This window comes from Oryza glaberrima, unplaced genomic scaffold (assembly GCF_000147395.1).
Source record: "Oryza glaberrima unplaced genomic scaffold, OglaRS2 ChrUN-Ctg46, whole genome shotgun sequence".
Lineage (NCBI taxonomy): Eukaryota > Viridiplantae > Streptophyta > Magnoliopsida > Poales > Poaceae > Oryza > Oryza glaberrima.
The window spans coordinates 1-24,187 of NW_026267051.1; the positions used below are offsets into that span (position 1 = coordinate 1).

Here is a 24,187-nt window from a genome sequence, read left to right on the forward strand (position 1 = left end):
AAATTTGGCAGGATTTCTTATATAGTTATCAAAATTTGGCAGCAAACTAAATGTAGCCATTTTTTTTTACAACTTTACTAAAATTTGATAAGGTTGAAAATAGCATCGAAGTGAACAGCCCTATACTACACGATTAGCTAGTTTAGCAGCGTTTCAACCACAAAAACTAATTAGCAACTATTACCAGCATGCAAGAATTCCAACACAACATACATCTCCATATTATTCCGAATTAATTGTTGCTAAATTGTCTCATCACAGTACATTAGCACTTATCAATTTATTATCTTTCCGCAGCTTGCTTTGCAAAGGTCCAAAGACGGATAGCAGATATCGTTTTCAACGAGCATACAACACCAGCAGTCTCTGCATTTCTCTGTATTCGATCCTTGTGTGCACGGCAGCGACGGTGGCAAATTAATTTTCTCCCCGAACATGTCATCCATGGCACGGCCTATTTGTCAAAAGAATTTTTTTTAAAAAAAGGATTAGTATATGAAAGGGTAAAATCAGTATAGGCAAAATAGGATTTCAAATTTTGTTGAAAAACAAACAAATTGAAACACTTACATTGTGCATGGATAGCAAAGCACCCAAGAAGCAGCAGGATTAGTACTGCATAGACATGTCCATTACCGCACTTCACCATGCTAGATTTTACTACTACCCTTACGTACTCTTTGGATATTTAATATGTAAATGATAATCTGATTGCTGGATCCTTTTGCATAGCATATGCGGTTGTATATATATATATAGAGAGAGAGGGGAGGAGTGGGGTACTGGGGATAAGGTAGATAAAACAGGTACTTGTAATACTTCAATTTTGTATATATATACTCTCTCCGGTCTTTAACATATGACGTTATTATTAAAAATAACGCATATTAATGACAGGAGAGGATAGAATATATAATCTTATATGTGCCTATATTTATGCTATATTTACCTTGTGAATTTATTTGTTTCAGTTAAATATTACGTTATTAAAGTATAACTATTTTGTGTCATATCCTTCCTAACCAGTTATGAAACGACTATGATAATTCGAAATTGAAATCGCCTTAAACTTAATTTTATACTTGTGAGAAAAAGAAGTCCACCCTTAATAATCAACTAGTAGTAAATCCAATGCACTATCAAATTGACGACAGGTGGTTTGAATATGACTAGAGAGGCTACTAAACACCCATTAGCACCAAGAGATAAGGTGGAGGATAAATAGAGTAGCTCGAGAGGTTGGGCCTATTGAATTTCCAAAAGCTCATACGGATGGAGTACTAGAGGATTTTCCCAATCTCCTATAGAAAATTTAACAAAGAAAAGTGTTTGTAAAGACACATTTTTTTAGTTTGTTTATCCCTATATAATTTCTGTGGCAAATTTCTTATCACGATAAAAAATATAATTAAAGATGTGTTTTGGAGGACGTGTCGTTGTCCAAAACATAAAAAATGAATTGGAAAGAGCAGCAGCCCTAGTCATATGTTTTTAGATGGGTTGGCTGAAGAAGGGCAACCATTTTGATTAAGGTTAGGAAGGGTTTTCTTACCACGAAGTACTTGACATCGACATAACACTGTTGAGGCTAGTGATGAATCACTAGAGAAACTTAACACTTACATTACCGGAGCTACTTAGAAAAGGATTTGAAAACTCTTGCTCTCTTTGAAAGTAATACTTCATCTTTGATTTCACCAAGGATTTGAAAACCTATTGATTTTTTGATAGATTTGGAGCTTCAAATCTTACAGAATTTTCAACCAATCTATACAACCCGTTTTAAATAAAATAACAAAAAAGACAAATATGCCAAAAAAATCATAAATCTAGAGAAAAAACACTGTTGAAAAAAAAATCTAATTTAGATGCACTGTAGCTAAAAATGTAAGTACATTGTAACAGAGTGTAAGTGCGCTATAACTAAGTGTATAAGTGTAACTGCTAAGGATTTTTTTTTTCATCTAAGACAGGAGCCCAAAAATCTAACACAAGGGACATAGCAAAACCGTTTCACCAAATGACTGCCCAAGCGTGCAAGACGGTACCCCTCAAACACGCTGGCATTTCTCTCCTTTCTAAATCGACCAGCAGACCAACATGAAGAACGTGTTGAAGGATTTCCTGTAGTTCATCCGAAAAGCACCGCCACCACCACTCACCCATGTCGTGTAAGTTGAAAAGGGATATACCCACCCAGGCTTTCAACACTCCAAATTCTGTTGGTATATATATATATAAACGCAAGAGACGAACAAATGCTTCAATCTTTGTGAGGTGAAGCACATAGATGGCAACTCCGTTGATGTGGCCAATTTCTTTTGAGGAGATTATCGGCTATGAGGCATTTTTTCCCCAACCAGATGAAGAATTTGACATTTGACAGTGCGCTTATCTTCCATATTAGCTAGCTTGCGCAGGCTTGATCTCTCACCTTGCTGTAGACACAGAGAAAGCAACTTTAGTCTATGAGCTTCCACAACACCTGATCATTAATTCTTCCTCTATTTGCAGCTCTATTTGTAGAGGATTCGGAGTTGAGTGAAAGTGGAAGGCCAGACCTAGGCAGGATTAATATCCTATACGAAAACACTTTGACGGTGCCCTCTACTGGTCATAGTATGAATCTAACGATGACTCAAGCTAATCCAACTGTTTGCACAACCATGCATCTTGTTGAATTGCACACAGAGTAGTCAGTTCATCTTAAAATCTTTGGTTTGTTGAGAAGAACGGACAATTCACTCGTACTGGGACTGTTTGACCCATGGTTGATCATCTCAATATCCAAATTAAACAATACAATCCGAAGAATCATCGATGTCAAACACGCCTTTAGCTACTACGTCATCGCTATGTGTTCCCCTATGATCAAACTGCAAGAGCCGGTGGAGAACATCACTCATCAGCGGCCTTGACGCCGGCTCCTCGCTGGTGCAAACCACGCCGAGCTCAAACATGGCCACCATGTCATCCAGGTAGGAAGGATCCTGAATCTCGCCGTCGACCAAGTCGGCGACCGGGCCACCATTGATGTACCGCTTCGATGCCCATTTGGCCAAGCAGCTGCCGGACTCCGTGCCACCATCTTGTGGCCCTCGGCTGGTGGCCAGCTCTAGCAGCACCACACCGAAGCTGTACACGTCCACCTTGACGCTTACCTTTGACCTGTATACGTACTCTGCAATAAGCAAATTAATACACCAAATGTATGCACACCTCAAATTCAGACAGATTATAATGGAACATTATGATATTCTCTATGTGCCCTCTAGTGTAGGTTGTGACAAAAATAAATGAGTACTTTAATAAATCCTATGCTGGAAGCATTCTACTACAAATAGAAATAGTAGTAGGAATTTTTAGCCGTAATTTGTCAACTATACCCTATTGATTTTAGTTCCAATAATTAATTAAGGTGATAAAGATATGATGACTTTGCTTACAAAAATATAGAAGTTGAAATCATTTCTTTTACAGTAGAGAGCACGATAAAAGTTATAAAAAATATTAGATACTTGGAGCAATGTAGCCAAAGGTGCCACAGACGGCGGAGGCCGACTCCGACTCACCGGACTTGGCAAGGATTCGAGCAAGCCCAAAATCTTGGCCCTGAACTTGCGGTCGAGAAGAATGTTGCTACACTTGACATCGCGGTGGATGACCGGCTGCACAAAATCCAAATGCATATAGCTGAGGCCTCTAGCAACATCAATGGCGATGGCCACCCTCGTCGGCCAGTCCAACGGCCCGCTTTTGCCGGCTCGCTTGTAGCGGTGCAGCCATTGATCCAGGCTCCCGTTCTCCATGTGCTCGTAGACGAGCAGCTTCGTCTCCTGGCTAGAGATGCAGCAGAGAAGGTCGACGATGTTGCTATGCCGGAGGTCACCCAACGTCCTCACCTCCGACTCAAACTCCTTGTCGAGGTTCGTGTCCAGCTTGCCGGTGTTGCCGATCCTCTTCACGGCCACCGTCCTTGGGGTACAGCCACCACCATGTCGTCCTGTCTTGACGTCACCGGCGTGGTGGATACGGTACACTTTCCCTGAGCCACCCTTACCAATCACATTGCACTCGCTGATATTGCTGACAATGTCATGCTCGGTGAAATCTAGCGTTCTGAATTGTGTCATCTTCCACGACGTGACATCTTGTGGACCTTTCTTGCGCCTGAGGAGGAGAAGCCATCCGGTGATGGCGACACTAGAAAGAGTAATGCAGGGAAGAACGACCAATATAGCAATTATGCTCAGTGCAAGGTGATCATGACTCATGCTTTGACTCCAGGGACATGTCCTGATGTGCATGCCGGATTCTGATTGACAACAGAGACTAGGGTTATCCAAGAAGCTGTCGTCATATGCTAGCTTTTGCAATGCCGCTGGGATCTCGCCAGTAAGTTGGTTGGATGAGAGGTTGAGAAAGTTGACATGTAGATCATTGAATTCCTGAGGTATGTGACCAGTGAGCTTGTTGTTCGAAAGGTCAAGAATGTTTAGATCCATTAACCCAAGTACTGCAGGGATCTCTCCGGAAATCTGGTTGCTGCTAAGGTTGAGGGAGGTCAGCTTTGTCAAAGATTGCATAGATGGTGGAATCAAGCCGGACAACCTATTCCCAGCAAGGTCCAGCTCGGTGAGATTAGCGAACCTTGACATGTCATCTGGTAGTGCTCCAGAGAACTGGTTGTTATCCGCCATGAAGTTCTTCAGGGCGATGGCGGCAGATGGGAGGGCACCGGAGAACATATTGTTCCCTATCTCAATTCTAGTGATGTTGAATGATATCTCACTCGGTAGATTGCCGGTGAAGTTGTTGTTGTAAATCATGATGTTGGTGAGCTTTGCGAATGACCATATATTCTCAGGTGAAAGCCAAGCCCAAGATTTGTGTAAACTCACTATCTCTCTCTCACGCGAATTCACTGATCTCGGAAGAACAATGAACACGAACAGAGTTTTTGGTGCCGCCAAAAAACCCACTGTGACTTTTCTGATGCTCATATATATAGCCAATTTGTACAGACTCAAACTGACACCACTACGCCATCATTCATGACGACGTGACCACGACGCTGAAACCCGGATGACTCGCACACGACAGATGACCCGGAAGACTCGGCCTACTGGAAAAAGAAACAGAGAAACAGACTCTGACGAAACTGAAGAAAACTCTGACGAAACTGAAGAAACGACAACACTAGACGCGTTACAGTAACCGATACTACGGCACAGGATTATGGCTGAAGCTAACAAACTCCCCCTAATCCTGTCGCCGGGTGACAATCTGCACGATGCCCGCCATACTGCGAAACTCTTGAAACTTGATTCGTCCGAGTGGCTTCGTGAGAATGTCAGCAACCTGCTCGTCCGAAGGAACGAACTCCACCTCAACCTTTTTCTCCTCAATGCATTGCCTGATAAAATGATACCTTGTATCGATGTGTTTACTCCGGTCATGGAAAACCGGATTCTTGCACAGGGAGATAGCCGACTTGTTGTCGACCTTGAGGAGAGCCTTCCCCGGATCACTTCCCAGCACTTCAGCCAGCAATCGAGCTAGCCATATGCCGAGGCACGCCGCTCCAGTGGCGGTGATGTATTCAGCTTCACAGGAGGAAAGAGCGACCACTTTCTGCTTCTGGGACTACCATGCAACCGGGCTTGAGCCGAGGAAGAAGAGAGCACCAGAGGTACTCTTCCGATCGTCCACATCTCCCCCCAAATCACTGTCGAAAAATCCCAGCAAATGGATCCCCTCTTCTCCTGAATGTGCAAACTTGCAACCATAGTTCACAGTACCTGCAACATAGCGCAGAATGTGCTTCACCGCCGTGAGATGATCATCGCGCGGTGACTCCATGAATCGGCTGACGTAGCCCATAGCGAAAGCAATGTCCGGCCGTGAATGCACCAAGTACCGCAGACTCTCCACTAAGCTGCGATAAAAGGTTGAATCAACACTTGGTCGATCGCTGTTCTTCGTCAGTTTCAATCTGGGTTCCATGGGAACGCAAGCTGAATTGCATCCCGCCAGGCCACCCATCTTCAAGAGCTTCTGCGCGTAAGTGGATTGATTTATTGTGATCCCATCGTTGCCTTGATGAACCTCAATGCCGACGTAGTAGCTGAGTAATCCAAGATCACTCATCCGGAATAGGGAGTGCATCTCCCCCTTGAAACTCTGAATTGTTTCAGAGTGAGCGCCGGTGATGATGAGATCGTTGACGTAGACGCCGACGATTAGCCGCGCGTTCCCGGTCCCGCGCGTGTACACAGCATGTTCTGTGATGCCCCGCGTGAACCCGAGGTCATGAAGACTAACATCCAGCTTCGCGTTCCAGGCACGAGGAGCTTGACGCAGGCCATAAAGTGCTCTGTTCAGGCGCAAGACTTGATGTGGGTGCTTGTCGTCGACGAAACCTGGTGGCTGGACGACGTACACCTCCTCCTCCAGCTCTCCGTTCAGGAAGGCTGACTTCACGTCCATGTGATGCACAGACCACCCAAGGTGAGTTGCAATAGCGAGTAGCAACCGCACGGATTCCATTCTGGCGACAGGGGCGAATACTTCGTTGAAATCAATCCCCTGCCGCTGAACGTAACCCTTGGCGACCAGTCGGGCCTTGTGCTTGACAATTGCGCCCATCTCGTCCTTCTTGAGCTTGAACACCCACTTCAAGCCAATGGGACGCTTGCCAGCAGGGAGATTAGCGAGAGTCCACGTGTTGTTCTCCTCGATGGACTTTAGTTCCTCCTGCATCGCTCGCTGCCAGAGTGCGTCCTGTGCCGCCTCAGTGTGGTTACTAGGTTCCTCGGCAACAGCCAGATGAAGCTCGTCGGGGTCGAGCTCAATTGGTGAGGTTGTGTCGAGGATGTTAGCCACCGTCCGGAAACGATGTGGCCCTGCGTTGTCGTCGTCGACATCAGGCGTTTCCGCAGGCGGCGACACGAACTCCACCGCTGGGACACCCGGTGAGGCAGAGATTGATGGCGCCGGTGTTCCCGAGTGAGCCGGCGACGACATGGAGTCGGAGTGGCGGGACGGCACTTCCACCGCCGCTACCTCGTAGCGAACGGTGAAGGTTTCCTGAGAAGACGCCCCCCTATCCTCCTCCCCAGGTGACGCCCATGGCCACGACGCTGCCTCGTCAAACACGGCATCATGGCTCACGACGATGCGCTTGGCCACCGGGTCGTAGATACGTTACGCCTTGGAACCCGGCTCGTAGCCGAGAAAAACCATCGCCTTGCTCCGATCATCAAGTTTCTTGATGTGTGGTTTCACCTCCTTGACGTAGACGACGCAGCCAATTGTGCGAAAGTAGTGCACAGCAGGTGTATGACCGTGCCACGCCTCGAATGGTGTTTTGTCACGAACGCTCTTCGTCGGCGCCCGGTTGAGGATGTAGACGGCAGTTGTGACCGCCTTGCCCCAGAACTTCCCCGGCATGTTCTTGGCCTTCATCATGCATCTGGCCATTGCCACAACCGTCTGGTTGTGGCGCTCGACGACGCCGTTTTGCTGTGGAGAGTATGGCGCCGTTAGCTGCCTGGCGACGCCTTCGTTCGCGCAGTATAGCCCGAACTCGACAGAGGTGAATTCGCCTCCTCGATCAGTGCGGAGAACACACAGCTTGCAGCTGGTCTCCACCTCCACTCCTGCCTTGAACCGCTTGATTGTAGCGGGAGCCTCGCTTTTTGATGTTAGCAGAAACAGCCACATGTAGCGAGTTACATCATCAATCAAAAGAAGGAAGTATTTTTTACCTCCATGTGTCGACGGCGTGATGGGTCCGCAGATGTCCCCGTGCACCAGATCAAGACGGCCAGTGGCGCGATGCAACGCCGCTGTTGGGAACGGCGCTCGTCGTTGTTTGCCTATTAGACAGCCATCACAGACCTGGGTGACCCGCTCCAGAGTGGGAATGCCGCGCGCCATGCCGCGACTCGCCAGTGAGCGGAGTGCGTCGAAGTTGAGGTGCCCGTATCTGGCGTGCCAGACCCAGGCTTGATCGTTCCCCTTTGCGAGAAGGGAAACCGGTTGCGCCAGCTCGACGTGGAGAACATAGAGGCGCCCAGTTCCTCGGCGCACCCTACACAGCAGCCGTCGCTGTGAATCACGCAGAGTGAGAACGCCATCCTCGATCACCGTCTTGCAACGTGCCTCATCAAGCTGGCCAAGGCTGACCATGTTGCTCCGAAGCTTGGGGATGTAATAGACACCTGTGAGTGCGTAGTGATCGCCGTTCTTGCAGGCGAACAGCACCGTGCCTCGTCCTTCAATCCGGACTCTCGACGCATCACCAAACTTGACAGTGCCGCGCACGATGGAGTCAAGCTCGGAGAAGGCATCATGGGAGCCCGTCATGTGATTTGAAGCGCCCGTGTCAAGGATCCAGTCTGGATCAACGGGCTCTCCTTCATCACGAAGAGAAACATGAGCACGTTCCTCGTTCAGTGTCACCTCCCCATCAGTAATGATAGGATCGGTAGCAGGGGCAAGCTCGCACACTTGCGCCATCAGCAGTGTCGGCTCCCCTTCGTCCGCGGGCTGAGCTGGCTCAGCGATGAGAAGATTTGCCTGAGCCAGCTTCTCGCGGTCTCGCTTCGCCTTGCGACAGTCCTTGGCCCAGTGACCAAGTTTGCCACAGTATCGGCATTTGTCCTTGGACACATTGCGGCTCGCCGCTTGGGACGAACCCGACTTGCCGTCGGAGCCGTTGCCGTCGCGTCTGCGCCCACTGCGGTGTGGTTGCCGCGAGCTGGAAGCGCTCCCCCCGGCTGAGTTATGCCCAGCTTCCTTGTTTAAGTGAGAAGAGGCCTCCTTTTCGCTGAAGAGCGCCTGACCCGCGTCCTCGCCGTCAGAGTCGGGGTGATCGTCGACGGTGAGAAGCCGGCCAGTCAGATCCTCAATAGAAAGCGAGGTCAGATCAATCAAGGTTTCAATCGATAGAGCCATTTGGCGATACCTCCAGGGAACGACGTGAAGCAATTTTCGAACAACCTTCTCTTCAAACAGATCATCTCCAAGGAGACGAAGATCGCTGACAACACTCTGGAGACGAAGGCTGAAATCCTCCAGGAGTTCGCCATTCTTGAATCGCATGGACTCAAAAGTTTGGCGCAGCTTCTGTGCTCGGGACTCCTTAACACGATCTGCGCCCACTCGCATGGATTTGAGCGCGTCCCAGGCGTCTTTGGCACTGTCCTTCTCGGCGAGCGGTCGGACCATCTCAGCCGGCACCGCTCGCAAGATGGCTGAAAGTGCCTGGCGATCCTCCTGATACGAGACATCGCCGGTGTCGACAGCATCCCACAGACCTTGAGCCTGGAGATTGACTCGCATCAACACCGCCCAATCGGAGTAATTTGAGCGTGTGAGCGTTGGATAGGAGACTGAGCCGCCTTCCTTAACGATCCGCTGCACGACGAGTTGTCGCCCGCGCGGCCTTGGCGGAGACGGCGAGAGCCGGCGGCTTGTTCGCCGGGGAGTGCGAGACGTGCCGCCGGTGGGAGCGGACATGGCTCTGATACCAAATGAAAGCCAAGCCCAAGATTTGTGTAAACTCACTATCTCTCTCTCGCGCGAATTCACTGATCTCAGAAGAACGATGAACACGAACAGAGTTTTTTGGTGCCGCCAAAAAACCCACTGCGACTTTTCTGATGCTCATATATAGCCAATTTGTACAGACTCAAACTGACACCACTACGCCATCATTCACGACGACGCGACCACGACGCTGAAACCCGGATGACTCGCACACGACGGACGACCCGGAAGACTCGGCCTACTGGAAAAAGAAACAGAGAAACAGACTCGGACGAAACTGAAGAAAACTCTGACGAAACTGAAGAAACGACAACACTAGACGCGTTACAGTAACCGATACTACGGCACAGGATTATGGCTGAAGCTAACATCAGGGAAGTCCCCCGACAAAGTGGTTGTTGTATGCCATGATGTTGTTGATGGTGTCGCAGTCCCCAAGGTTCATTGGGAACACGCCGGAGAAGCTATTGTTGAACACCACAAGGTCGTAGAGCTTTTTGTTGAAGCAGAGCGTATCAGGCAGCTCACCAGAGAGGTTGTTGTTGGACACCTCAAAATTCCCCAATTCCGAATGCTTTCCAAGCTCTGCGGGTAGGGGCCCAGAGAGCTTGTTATTGAAGAGACGGATGTCAGTGAGGTTTGGAAGCATACTGACACCTTTTGGAATGGATCCAGTGAGGTTGTTGTAGTACAAGTATAGCAGTCTCAAGTTCTTCAAGTTTGCAATGTCCTCTGGTATTGATCCGGTGAGCTTGTTCATGGATAGATCAAGCTCCTGCATATTGAGTGTTGAGATGTCAGGACCAACCTCGCCACTGAAATTGCTTGCAAAGAGGTACAACATCTCGAGCTTCTGAAGCTTCCATATCCACTTCGGGATCTTTCCTTGCATCTTATTCTCTGACAAATCCAATAGTATGAGCTCCTTCAATGCTGACAGAGCATCAGGGATGTCACCAGTCAGATTCATCCAGGATAGCCACAGATATGTCAGCTTTGTAAGCTTGCTAAACTCATTCGGAATTGGACCCGGCATGAACGGGTTGGATGCCAACGTCAGTATCTCAAGCTCCACAAGGCCTCCAATGGAAGCTCCTGGATAGCTCCCATTAAAGCTGTTAGTGTCAAGGACCAGTGACTTGAGCTTCAAGAACCTGGCAATAGCCGAGGGAACATCACCAATAAAATAATTGCTTGACAAGTTGAGGTGCTGCATCCCCAAGGACAACTTGTCGATGCTGCTAGGAAGGCTTCCGGTCAATTCATTGTTTGACAGGTCAAGGAATTGCAAAGCTGAGCAATTGTAGAGCACTGTGGGGAAATCACCGGTGAGGTTGTTGTAAGAGAGGTCTAAGTACTTCAGGTTCTTAAGGCTACAAATAGAAGCTGGGATTGGATTGGCTATTTGGAAGCTCTGGAAGGAGAGGGATGTAACCTGGCCATCTGTACAAGCAACTCCTACCCAATCACAGTAACCAAAAGAATTAGAACTTCTCACCTCCCATGAGCTGAATGCAGCAGGGCTACCCCAATGCCGCTTGATGGTCAGAAGCGTTTGGAGCTCGCCGCCGTCATCAAGCTCCGCACTGGAGCCGGAGAAGAAGAGGAGCAGTAGTAACAAAAGATTATCGGTACTATTGGTCATTTTTTGTTACTAGTTACGAGTGGTGATGCTTGTTTAATGTGGACTTGTGAGACTGACTTGGAGAGTGAGAAGCTACCAATTTCAGTACGTATGCAGTACGCTAGTGCAGACTTGCAGCTGGCCGTCTCTAGTCTTTATCGTGTGTGCTGGGGCTATGTTGGTCAAGGTCATCGATAATGCAAAAGGACAGTTTGAGCTCGACATATTTTTCCACATAAATAATTGATATTTGATAATGGTATTCAAGAATACTACTCCCTTCATCCTAAAATATAAGCATTTGTAAAATAATGCTAAGTCAAACAATTTTAATTTTGACCATTAATAGTGAAAAAAATAAAAAAGATCATTTTAAATTGATGCTACTAGATTTATCATTAAACAAACTATCATAAAATATATGTCTTTTTATTTAAAACGTCTTAATTTTATAGATATTATTGGTCAGAGTAGCGCCTCAAAGATTGTTTTAAGGTAAAAAATGCTTATATTTTGGGACGGTGTGAGTACCATTTTATGATTTGCAATCTAATAATGACATAACAGACTCACGTTGTTTCAGGCTTTTAGATGAATAAGGCCCTGTTTAGTTTCCAAACAAAAACTTTTCACTCTATCACATTGAATGTTTGGACGCATACATGGATTATTAAATATAGATAAAAAACTAATTACATAGATTGCGTGTAAATTGCGAGACGAATCTTTTAAGCCTCATTGCTCCATGATTTGACAATGTGATGCTACAGTAAATATTTACTAATGGTGAATTAATTAGGCTTAATAATTTCGTCATGCAGTTTACAAGCGGAATCTGTAATATGTTTTGTAATTAGTCTACGTTTATTACTTCAAATGTGTTCCCGTATATCCGATGTGACACATCAAAACTTTTCGTCTCGCAAACTAAACAGGGCCTAAGAACCTGATTCTCTAAAGTAGATATTTTTTTGAGCGACTCGCACGAGACGATACGAAGTTCTATTGATAAAGCAAAAAAAAAATTACAAGATTACATTCCTAGAAGGTCGTAACCAGGAAAAAGGGAAAAAATATACCACCACCAACACACCGATAGCGCCAACACACAGGTCCAAGAGAAGACTAGCACCGAACAGGTTGCCGCTAAGCGTGACCGACCGCCGCTAGGCCAACAAAGGAACACGGACGAAAATGCCCAAAAACGCCCTTACAACCAACACAAAGCCTAACTCTATCTAGAGTGTGCTTGCACCAATCGTTCGAGTGGTTTCGACAAGGGGATGCCTAAACGACGTCTCCAAGGAGAGAAGCGATGAAAAACCACCACCGCCGTCCGTCAAGGACTCAAAAGAGCCAAGACTGGGCTTTCGCCCGGCAAACACCCTTAAGGGATGAGACGGCACGACAACGCCCTTAGGAGGGGGAATGAACCATTGTTGTCGGTCCGGCAAAGGCCGGGCTGGGTTTTCACCCGCCGCTCATCACCTGCAAGTCCATGGTTGTCGCACCAATGCTTCACCACCGCTCAACCTCTGCTGACATGTGGAACCACTGCACCGGCGCCCCCTCCGACCAGCCTTCATGTACCCAAGACCGCGCCACACCCCCGGCAGCTCCATATCGCACCGTGGTTGCCTCCTTTACCGCCGGCCGCGCCTCATCGCGCTGCGCCGGCCTCCACCACCGGACGCGCCTCTCGCGCCAATCCGGCCTCCCGCCATCGGTTACGCCTCTCGCTCCAAGCGGGCCTCCTCGCCGCCGGCCGCGCCTCTCGCGCCTTGCTGGCCTCCACTGCCATCGGCTGCGCCTCTCTGCACCAAGCCGCCCTCCGACCCCTCCAATCGCTACCACGCCGGCCAGGTGCGGCCGTCTGCCACGCCCCCGGTTAGCCGTCCGAGACCGCCATGCCTCCTCCGACCGTAGATACGGTCACCACCACCGCAGCCGCTGCTGCCGACGGACACCTCGCCGCCGACTAGCCGTAGCCCCCTCGCCGCCGTCTAGCCGCGACCGTCGCCACGAGCTCCGCGCCGCTATCACCACCGCGAGTGCACCCCGTTGCCACAGCCGCCGGCAGCCGCCGTTTCCGTCGACCAGCCACCGTGCTGTCGCCGCCGTCCAACCGCTGCCGCCACCATCGCCACAAGCTCCACGCCGTTGCCACCGTCACCATCGCCACGAAGTCTGCGCCGTTGCGACCGACACCGTCGCCGCAGCTCCGCCGCGCCGCTACCGCCGCGAGCTCGCCCTGCACCAGATCCGTCCTCAGGGGGCCGGATCCGCTTTCGGCGCGACCGAGTCCTGCCTGCTGTCGCCATCCTCGCCGCCATCTTCATCCCCGCCGCCGACGGATCCCCTCTCTTCTCCTTCGCCACCACCTTCATACTCCGCCGCCACCACTGCCAACCGCCGCCGCCTCATCACACTACCCTACCGCCGGCTGTCTCCCTGCAAGATCCGACTGCGACGGCCCGGATCTGGGCGGCCTTCACCATCCTGTAGCAAACATCTTGAAGCTACTCCCTCCGTTTCATCAGGTTATAAGACTTTCTAGCAAACATCTATATGAATGTAGGCAATGCTAGAAAGTCTTATAATATAAAACAGAGGAAGTATGCTAATTATTATTTCTAAAAGAGTCTAACGGTTAACTCGCAGTCGACTAGCTAGATGTATATAGGACGGTCATATGGTGCTTTAAGGTGTCTGGGCTTCAAGGGTTTAGAATGCACGGATTGGAAATTGGAATCCAAAATAATCAAGAACTCAGACACGTAAGGAACGAAACAAAATTTAGGGGAAAAATTTAATTGAAAACTCCGAGGAACCTAAGGAATTTTCTGTATATATATTGATCAGTATTCTCGAGACTAATTAAAAAGATGTTTGGACTTTGATTTAAGCCACCCCCAAAACAATATACATACGCCATCGATCTTAATTAAGGTCCACATGCACCAGTGCTAATCCATTTTGGCGTTGAGTTTTCTGCTGCAGGTGAATCTGCACTACACTAACATCTACATCAACAGACGCTTTTGAACCACGAACAATTAATGGCATCAACAATTCTGGTCAATAATCCACCCTTTGTTCTACCCTATTTTGCATAAGATTTATTAGGTGTTCATGCTAAGAGATCCTTTTCGAATCATTAAGTTCACCTCCACCAAAAGAAACAAAGTCAATTAACAATATATGTGGAGATAAACTAAGGGCACTCAACGTTCCATCTCATCTAATTTTCATAGTGTTAAATGCATTTTCATGTAAAACAAAAACCGAGGTATCTAAAAAGTTAATGAGGAGAGATGAAAAAAGATGAAGAAATCATTAGTAAGAAACTACCTCTACACATAAATCAAGAATGAAAACAATAGATAAAAAAAAGGAGAGATAAGAGAGGTGATTGGATGAGAGTTTATGTTGAACCAACCACACCCGCTGAGTATATAGTTCTTTTTTTAACGACGGCAAAGCTTGCCATTCATTGAATAAAGCAGGGAGCAATATTTACATGTAAGGAGAAAAGGTAATATTTACAAAGATCGAATAGACACTAAGGCAATATCTCCACCAGGCGTTTAGCTCCCGCCGTAGCCCAGAGTCGATAATTTCTAATTAGGATTGCCCTTACATTGCACTGCAGGAACAGCAGCGCATCCGATGATCAGCAGCAGCAGAAACAGCAACCGAGAATCGACGTTCTTCATCTCCATTATTTGTGGTCTGATTTTTGCAGGGCTCGATGATCTTTTAGAGAAGAATATAATCTGCAGGCTCTCGTACTGGACGAGTAGACGATCTATTTATATAGAGGCCTCGTGAATAGTGTTAATTATCGCAATTTTTTTAGATAATGTTAATTATCGTAATTGATGCTGGCTATAAATAGATAATTGTAACCCGAGCCGGTATTTCTGTAATTAGAGACAATTGATGCCGTTTATTATTAGCAAGGCTGATATATAATGCTGCCTGTTGCGTTTGCTGGACAGATTTCTTTCTGTTTTCTCGACAAGTTCCATAAGAATATCTTGACCGCAATGGAAAGTAGGCGTAATGGGCCAAGACAGAATGTTAGCCTTGGGCTGTTGGGCCTTGGGGCCGAGGACGTGTTCATACCAGTTAATCCGTCCATACATTTATACTATAAAAATTTGATTTCCACAGCTTTACTCGCCCTTAATAATTTTATAGACCGATAAAGCTGCAAAATGGACACGTCGCTAATTGTTGTCTTTCGAATCATGTCTTTACTCTTGCAGTGGAAGATGCTACGACGTACTACATCCTTATGAACAATGCAGCCCTGGAGCAGGGATTGTAATTTTAGTTTCGAAATTTCCGAAATTCCGGTAATTTCGGAAAGAGAGAATCTATTATATGCCACTGAGTTTATTACAGATCTACGAGTTGCCACTGACTTTATCACATTCTATAATATGCCACCGACTTTTGCTTAAATTCTACGATTTACCATCGCCATCCGGTTATCCTTCATTAGCACCGTACAATTTTGCCCAAATGACCAAAATACCCCTAGAAAAAAACTTCCGAAATTTGAATAAAAATTCCAAAATATCATATTATAAACATAAGATTGTAAATATCCAAAATTTGGCAAAAACTTAAAATCCGATATTTCAAAATTTTTGAAAGTTTCTGTCCCAGGGGTATTTTGGTCATTTCGATAAATTTGTACAGTACTAACGGAGACTAACTCAGTGAACGTAAAAGTTAAGCAAAAGTCGATGATATATTGTAGAACATAACAAAGTCAATGGTATATCATAGACCTATGATAAAGTCAGTGGCATATAATGGATTCAATCTTTCGAAAACCCTCTCGGCAAGTCAATATCTCGGTCGATATTTTCGGGTTTTCTCAATTTTTTTGTGAATTTAATCAAAATTTTAGAAAATTTCAGCCAAAAAAACCTAAATTTCGGTTCTATAAAAATGGCCGAAATTTTAGCCGAAATCAAAATTGAAAACCCTGTCCTAGAGACACTTATCAGTCATGTTCAAACGACAATAGCATCACTGTTTGCATTTATCAAAGTAGTTCTGGTAGGTGTTCTTTTTGCTAGGTACTCCAGTACATACCTCACAGGGGAGGCTCCTGCACTCCTGCTTATAGCTAGCTCTGTTGTTTCTACCTCTTAATTAGCTTTCATTTTTTTTTATGATGAGATGGGTTGAAACCAGACTCTACATCCATAGAGCGGTTGTACAGTTGTACACAGCCAATTTTGCTTTCATATATGGAACATGTTATTTGAGTTTTGCATACCTGTTTAGGGTGTAAGCGAGTAGTCAGATTATCATCCCCTAAACATGTGATCATGTTAAGCAGGTAGCCCCAGCAAAATCTAGATGGCTTTCAATAAAAAGCTAGGTCTTTATTACCTTTATTCTTAAAAGAAAAAAAACATAGACGTAGGCCACGATGCACATTAGCCACTCAATACCATTGCCCACACACCATAGCTCCTACAAGGCTACGACGAATAAAGTAGATGGAGCTTGATATGAATGTGTGTGTGCATCTCTGCCTCTCTGGCCTTGAACTAACATGCAAAATACAGAGTAACATATAAAATACTCAGGTGGTTTTGTGTTTAACAAGATGTTGGAATCAATCCAGATAGTTGGTTCCTAGAAAGATCCAGCCTGACAAGGTTGGCGAGCTTGGACATGTCTGGAGGTAGCATGCTAGAGAACAAATTATTTTTCGCTAAAAATCTATGGAGTCCAGTTGCAGAAGATGTTGGAATTGCACCAGAGAACCTATTGTTTCCTATCTAAATCTACGAGATGTTGGATGATATCTAACTTGGCAGAGTACCGGTGAAGTTGTTTCCTCCAATCATAACTATGGTAAGCATCGCACACGACCATATTTTCTCTGGGAAGTCCCCAACAAAGTGGTTGTTGGATGCCTTGATAATGTGGATGGTGTCGCAGTCCCCGAGGCTCACCGGAAACACTCCATGGCACGTGAAGGAGTCCGATGCGTCCGGCTGTGGATTTGTTTTAGTAAATTGTGAAGATTTGGAATACGAGGCATTGAGTCCTATTGTGAATAGGAGTTCTACACCTACTTTGAGTAGGTGGATTTTGTGGTATAAATAGAGAGGGAGCGTGAGGCTTCCCGGTATCGCTTTGAGAGCAATTGATTTGATAGTTTAGTTAGGGTTTCGAGTTTAGTCAAGATTTTTGTAAGGAGTGTTGTTGTTGCACTTTGTAAATACAGAGAGAAGCAATAAAGTTGTCATCTACTTTGAGAGTTCTTCGATTTGTGTTTCTTCGGGTTCAAGCGGCAGGGAGGCGGTCTAACCGGCGGCGTGCGAGCGTTCCGACCGGTGGCGACAGGACTACGTCGAGATTTCCATCGATTTGAAGGTAACTTTTATTTCCGCTAAAAGTTTTGGATTTTGGTTTTTCCTACCATTCACCCCCTTCTGGTAGGCTTGTTACTTGTGTTCGATCCTACACAGAGAAGCTATTGTTGAACACCACAAGGTTAAAGAGCTTTCTGTTGAAGCAGAGCGTATCAGGTAGCTTACCGGACAGGTTGTTGTTGGACACCTGAAAATGTTCCAATTCTGAATATTTTCCAAGCTCTGAAGGGAGTGGGCCAGAAAGACTCTGTTACTGAATAGCCGAAGGTCGGTAAGATTCGGCAGCATTCCAACAGCACTTGGGATTTGTCCAACGAGGTTGTTGTAGTACAAGTATAGAATTTTCAAGTTCTTCAAGTTCACAATATCTTCTGGTATTGATCCGGTGAGCTTGTTGATGGACAAATCAAGCTCCTGCAATTTGAGAGCTGAGATGTCAGAACCAATCTCGCCAATGAAATTGTTTCCGGAGAGGAACAACATCTCGAGCTTCTGAAGCTTCCATATCCACTTTGGGATTTTTTCCTTCCAACTTATTTATTGATATGTCCAATAGCTCGAGCTCTGTCAATGCTGACAGAACATTAGGGATGTTACCAATCAGGTTCATCCATGATAGCCACAGATATGTCAGCTTAGTCAGCTTGCCAAACTCGTTTGGAATTAGACTAGCCTTGAACGGATTATATGCCAATGTTAGCATCTCAAGCTCTACGAGACCTCCAATGGCAGCACCCTGATAGGTCCCATTGAAATTGCTACTGTCAAGCACCAGCGACTTGAGCTTGGAAAACCGACCAATAGCCGATGGCAGGTCGCCGATGAAAGAATTGCTTGACAGGTTGAGGTGCTGCATCCCCAAGGACAGCTTGTCAACATGTTCCGGAAGTTTGCCAGTGAACTCATTGTTGGACAGGTCAAGGAACTGCAAAGCTGAGCAACTGTAGAGCGCCGTAGGGAACTCACCGGTGAGATTGTTGAAAGAGAGGTCTAAGTACTTCAGGTTCTTGAGGCTACAAATAGAAGCTGGGATTAGATTGGCTATTTGGAAGTTGTGGAAGGAGAGGGATGTAACCTGGCCATTTCTACAACCAATTCCTGCCCAATTACAGTGACTGAAAGAACTGGAGTTTCTCACCTTCCATGAGCTGAGTGCAGCAGGGCTACCCCAATCTCTCTTGATGGTTAGAAGTGTTTGGAGCTCGCCGCCGTCATCGAGCTCAGCACCGGACCCCAAGAAGAAGAGGAGCAGTAGTAATAAAATATTACTAGTATTATTATTGGACATTTTTCGTTAGCCTTTACGAGTGGTGATTGCTTGTTTAATGAGTACTCAGTGAGGCTGTGACTTGGAGAGTGAGTGAGAATCTCTCAGTTGATGATCACTAATTAATCAGTGTACGTATGCAGTACGCTACTGCAGACTTGAAGCTTGGTGTCTAGTCTTTACCGTGTGTTTAGGGGCTATATTGGTCAAGGTCTTCGATAATACACAACTACGCAAGGACAGTACAGCTTGACAGATATTTCCACTTAAATAATTGATCAGTTTGTATTGATCTTCTGGCTGATGCTCTTCAATGATATCATTTTACGATTTGCAATCTGATACTGACACAACAGACTAGAAAGCACGTCCAGAGGGTTATACTCCGACGAACAAGAACCAAGAGTTTGTTCCAGTGATTTGCAATTTCGAAACGAAATTTCGCCCTCCACCGATCAACGGCAAGCACAAATCTCGTCTAAAATTTTCGGTTGTTATCCTTTTTTTTTCGAATTTGGTTAAAGTTTCTTCAAAATCATTCAACATTCGTCAAATTTTCAAATAATTTCGGCTAAGAAATTTCTTCCCCCCCCCCCCCCCCCCCACCCCACCGCCAAAAAAACCAAACTTCAAGATTGCAAACCTTGATTTGTTCGTTAGGTAGATCGATAATACCCAAGCATATATTGGTGTATCCATGAATGAAACTTCCCAAAGAAACGTAAATGTAAAGAACAAACAGAAACTAGCTAGAGCCTCACCGGTTGCACATACTCCCTTATAAGCTAAAACGACTTATTAGAGAATACAAATTAATTTATAGATAAAACTTTTGTATATTTGTTTGTAGCGACTAAAAACCTAATGCTAAAAAAAAATTACGTTGAAAATATTTTAAAACCAACTTCAAAATCAAGTTTAAAAATTTAAATTTTAACTTTTGCTTTGACTTATTAGGCTAACCGCTGGAGCTCTTACATATATAATAATATCATAATGACAGAATGTATAACAATTCGGTCATTGACCGACTGGCGCTCCGTACTCATTCCATGACTCGTGCATTGAGAAAGTTCATCGACAGATTACAGATAGACTTGAAAACTTAATACGCCGGCCATTTTGAGATCGTTCTTCATTGTGTACTTGATGGTGAAATAATTACGCTAGCACAGTGGCAAACGGGGTAGGGCTATGAGTCGCGCTATTTAATTAACCTAGACGAAGTGCGGAGTCATATACTCGCTCTATCCTATAATATAAAAAAACTAGAATAAATATAAGACATTTTCTAATACTATAAATCTACTAGGAAATATCTCATCATAATAGGTTCTTATATTTTGGGCAGAGTGAGTAGTACTTACAGATAGAAAAAAAATATTATATATTAATGACTAAAGGAAGCACTACATACAAGTCATCCCCACTATAGTTAATTATCACATGAATTGAAACAACTGATATATACGGAACCAAGCTTGGTGAGGCGACGAAGAACCGTCAGCATGGACGGCCTCTCCTGTGGGTCCATGGCGGTGCACTCCACACCGAGCTTGAACATGGCCTTCATCTCCTTCAAGTATCGTGCCATATCAGGGACGATCTTATCAACGACGTCCTTGCTGAGATGTCGACCGTACCCTCTCTGCGCCCACATAGCCAAGTGCCCATTATTTACGCCTGGCTCGTTACCCAATCTTCCCGTGACGAGCTCAGAAGCACCACACCAAAGCTGTACACGTCCACCTTCTCATTTACCTGCGCGGTTGCATACTCTGTAGGGAAAAAAACATGTCAATATATATGTAGTGAATTACAAATAAATGGTAAAGTCATGTTTAGCACAACTTCAAATCCCAGATCCATAGTAAATTATAGTGGTTTAAAATTACAAATTTTATCTAAAATAAAAATAAAACGATTTATCTAATGTTATCAACGTAATTATGCATGGACTAAATCAACAAATTTATGTAGCTATGAATATTTAGCTATAAGAAACCTTGGATTTTGAGTTGTACCAGACCTAAATAATGATTTAATCATGGTGCCTTTAATTATGTTTATGATAAAGTAGAATCTATTTCTGTTTTTTTTTTAAAAAAAATATCGGAATTGATCGTGCATTAAAGATCACCTCACCTGGAGCAGTATACCCAAAGGCCTCGCTAGGAATTTCTACGTTGAGTAACGGTTGGTTGAGCCCAGCAACATTGATCCGTGCAAGACCGAAACCAGCTATCTTGGCTTTGAGGTTGCCGTCGAGCAAAATGTTGGTCGGCTTGATGTCGCGGTGGATGATGGGGCTTTTGCAATCGTGGTGCAGGTAGCAGATTGCTCTGGCCACGTCGACGGCGATGGACCGCCGCGCCCGCCATCTCAGCCGCCGCCGCCGCAGCCGCCGCCTCTCGCCGGCCTCCAGCTGGGATCGGTGGTTGCCGTGCAGCCATTCGTGGAGGCAGCAGCCGTTCTCCATGTGCTCGTACACGAGCTGGACCGTGCCGTCGTCGTCGTCACTCTGGATGGAACCCCGGAGGACGACGATGTTGTCGTGACGGATGATGCCGAGCATGGTCTCTTCCAACCGGCACTGCAGGTTCTTGATCATCAGCAGTTCACAGCCGATATCACGTCTTCGCGGCTGCAGCGACAACAAAGATTGTCGTCGATCGACGACCACCACGTCCTCCTCCTCCTGCTGCTTTTGCTGATCACTGATCAACCTGCAGCTCATCTGTCGACGCATTTGCTGCGACGATGCTGCTGATCTGAGGAATAAATCGATGGAGCAGCATTGCTTCCATGTTCCCGACCTCGGCACCTGGCCGGCTGCCGGCGATGGCACCAACCATCCCGCCACGCAGATGGCAGCTGCGCTACACAATTGTGTGAGGAGGACGGCGCCGGATACCTCGCCGCCAGCAAGGCTCATACTCGCCTGGCTTCTCCGGTCTGCGCTGGATGCTGGCGCAGCTAACGGAAAATTTTGAATAAAACGAATGGTCAAACGTTGGTTGAAAAATATACATTAAAATACGGAGGGAGTACTCAGCAGTCAGCACTGTGCTATACCATTCTCAGAGCAAGGATAATAATATAGCCCACTTCCTACTATTAGAGCACCCGCAATAGTAAAGTAAGGTGCTATCTATAAAACATGTACCTCTCAGCAATAGACTAGATTAATAGTAAACCACTTCAATGGTATGTCTACATGGGTATCTATAGCTCTCTAATCCATTACCTCGTTTTTCTCTATAGACTATTTCCAGGTTAGTAGATAGCTTTGCTCTCTCTCTTCATTTAATCTCTTCCAAGTAGTAAAATATGCTGACATGGATCTCTTGTAGAGAGCCTATAGATAACCATTGTGGGTGCCCTAACCTATACTAAAGTCAACACATATAATAGATTAGCTATAAGGTTACCTATAATTTTCTTCTTCTATCTCTATCTCTCACTTATACATTTAATCTATTTGTCTTGGAGTTTGTGTTAAGTTAGCTCTTACATGAGAGCCAACACCATTCTCTTTTGTTTACCTCTTTCCTCCATATAAGCTTATAGTAAGCTTATAGATCACTATTATACTTGCTCTCATCCTCGCGTGCATATGCTATTAATTCCTACTATGATGGGATTGGATTTTAATTTTTCTCATGGCTAATTATTCTTTCGGTTATAAACAGTATATACGGGTGACAACAAGACGTCCCTGACGACTTTGACAATCACAAGATATATCTGCCAAGTGTCTCAGAGGTGCTTACAGATGTACTGAAGCGGCCGCGGAGGCCAAGACGACGAGGACGACTGCAATAAGGGGGTGTCATTTCCGCACCTGATTATCGGCTCCGCTCTGATCAATTGGCAGAAAATTCATCGATATGATGATGATGTGCTGGATCGAGTAGTGTACGTGCTTCGATCGTCAGGGCTGTATATATGCCTTGTATTTATACACATAAATTAGTAACGCGTGAGATATATTTTTATACAACTAGGTGTCTATGTGTATGGTTCAGTGAACAAATAGAGTGAAGTTTTGTCAGGAAGCATCGATGTCTATTCTCCGTGATTTCAGGCGCTGGTGCATGAAACATTGACACCAATTATTTATATGTACTCCGTATATACCGGAGTAGGAATTAAGTGGTTCAAGGTGTGATGCATATATAAAGAACGTAGTATAGATGCTGTGAGTATTACTATCTTTTTGTGTGGTCCTGGCGCACAGAAAGTATAAAAAAACAATAGGGCGGTAAACCGATATTCAATATCTGTTGGTACTTTGGCTTGCTAGTAATGATGTAGTCTTTAATGGCTCAAGTATTAACTCTCTCTTGCAGGTTATTTTCAGGGTGACGCATCGGGCTCGCCAGTGGTCTTTGCTTCTTAAAGAAGGTGATGAGAAAGCTTTAAAGATTGGGTGTCAAAAATTGAAAGTTATCATTATGGAATTCTACTCAAAATCTAGGTGGAATTGGAGAGGAAGATTGAATTGTGTTAGATAAAATCTTTTGTTGTGAGACTTGTTTTGGATTTCTTTGTCGTCCATTTGCCTCCTACGGCATCGTTTGCTTTTGAACCTGTTTGTAAGTCTAAGTGCTTGATGATGTAATACTATGGTTGTGTACATCCTTCAGGATGTAGAGGCCAGGTTTTATTTAATCCATTATCTAAAAAAAATAAAAACGGGTTACGAAATCAATATAGCGGCAGCTAAACACGAAATAATGCCATAGAACATCCAAACTTGATACGATATTAAGGCACAATATTTTATAAGGGAGTTAGCCTATATCTTTAGGGCACTAATTACGGATGCTCATCCCTACGATAATATACAACAATAGCATTACTGATCTTCAAATGACAATAGCATCACTATTCATGAAACTATAATAGCCCAACCTCTACATCCACAGAGTGGATGTGCTCATGTGCATAGCCAATTTAGCTTTCATATATCGGACATGTTAGTTGAATTTTACCTACCTAGCTAGGGTGTAACCGTGTAGCTAGATTATCATCCCCTAAATATATGGTGCTATCATGTTCAGCTGGTAAACGCAGCAAAATGCAAAATCTGGATGGCTTTCAATTTAGGGTTACTTTGATCCATGCCATTGCAAATTTGGCTATTCAGAAAAATACCATTACAATTCGTCTATTCGTAACTGTGCCACTGGAATTTTACAAAAATAGAACCGCGTCACGGCAGTGGCGGCTCCTTCTTTCTCGCATTTCTTCCGAGAGCCAAGCTGGCAAGCTCAGAGTAGTCAGCAGTGAGACCCAAGCAGGCAAGATCTCGCGCAGGAGCGGTAG

The 24,187-nt window shown here is 45.4% G+C and overlaps 3 protein-coding genes and 1 pseudogene across 3 annotated transcripts; all 4 read right to left on the minus strand.

The window, feature by feature from the left end:
* Positions 1-2,684: 2,684 nt before the first annotated feature.
* LOC127759550 (LRR receptor-like serine/threonine-protein kinase HSL2) lies at positions 2,685-5,092 on the minus strand. The gene is given in 3 exon segments (XM_052283984.1): positions 2,685-3,181; positions 3,519-3,608; positions 3,611-5,092. Coding segments are annotated over 3 exon segments (1,872 nt in total). The 5' UTR covers positions 5,004-5,092; the 3' UTR covers positions 2,685-2,792.
* Positions 5,093-9,614: 4,522 nt separating this feature from the next.
* Positions 9,615-11,278, minus strand: LOC127759551 (receptor-like protein 52). The gene has a single exon (XM_052283985.1). The coding sequence runs from the start codon at positions 11,198-11,200 to the stop codon at positions 9,926-9,928; it is 1,275 nt and encodes a 424-aa protein (XP_052139945.1). The 5' UTR covers positions 11,201-11,278; the 3' UTR covers positions 9,615-9,925.
* A 5,528-nt stretch (positions 11,279-16,806) lies between these two features.
* Positions 16,807-18,877, minus strand: LOC127759554 (receptor-like protein 52; annotated as a pseudogene).
* Positions 18,878-20,450: 1,573 nt separating this feature from the next.
* Positions 20,451-22,764, minus strand: LOC127759555 (leucine-rich repeat receptor-like kinase protein HAR1). The gene is made up of 3 exons (XM_052283987.1): positions 22,630-22,764; positions 21,002-21,832; positions 20,451-20,634 (listed from the first exon to the last, which is right to left on the minus strand). The coding sequence occupies exons 2-3, from the start codon at positions 21,789-21,791 to the stop codon at positions 20,534-20,536; spliced, it is 891 nt and encodes a 296-aa protein (XP_052139947.1). The 5' UTR covers positions 21,792-21,832; positions 22,630-22,764; the 3' UTR covers positions 20,451-20,533.
* Between the last annotated feature and the right edge of the window lie 1,423 nt (positions 22,765-24,187).

Bases quoted from the DNA above. Each gene is read 5' to 3' on its own strand.
- LOC127759551 (XM_052283985.1), bottom strand. From the start codon at position 11,200: ATGACCAATAGTACCGATAATCTTTTGTTACTACTGCTCCTCTTCTTC.
- LOC127759555 (XM_052283987.1), bottom strand. From the start codon at position 21,791: ATGAGCCTTGCTGGCGGCGAGGTATCCGGCGCCGTCCTCCTCACACAA. The intron at 20,635-21,001 runs GTGAGGTGATCT...TTTTCCCTACAG, and splicing joins CTTTGGGTATACTGCTCCAG to AGTATGCAACCGCGCAGGTA.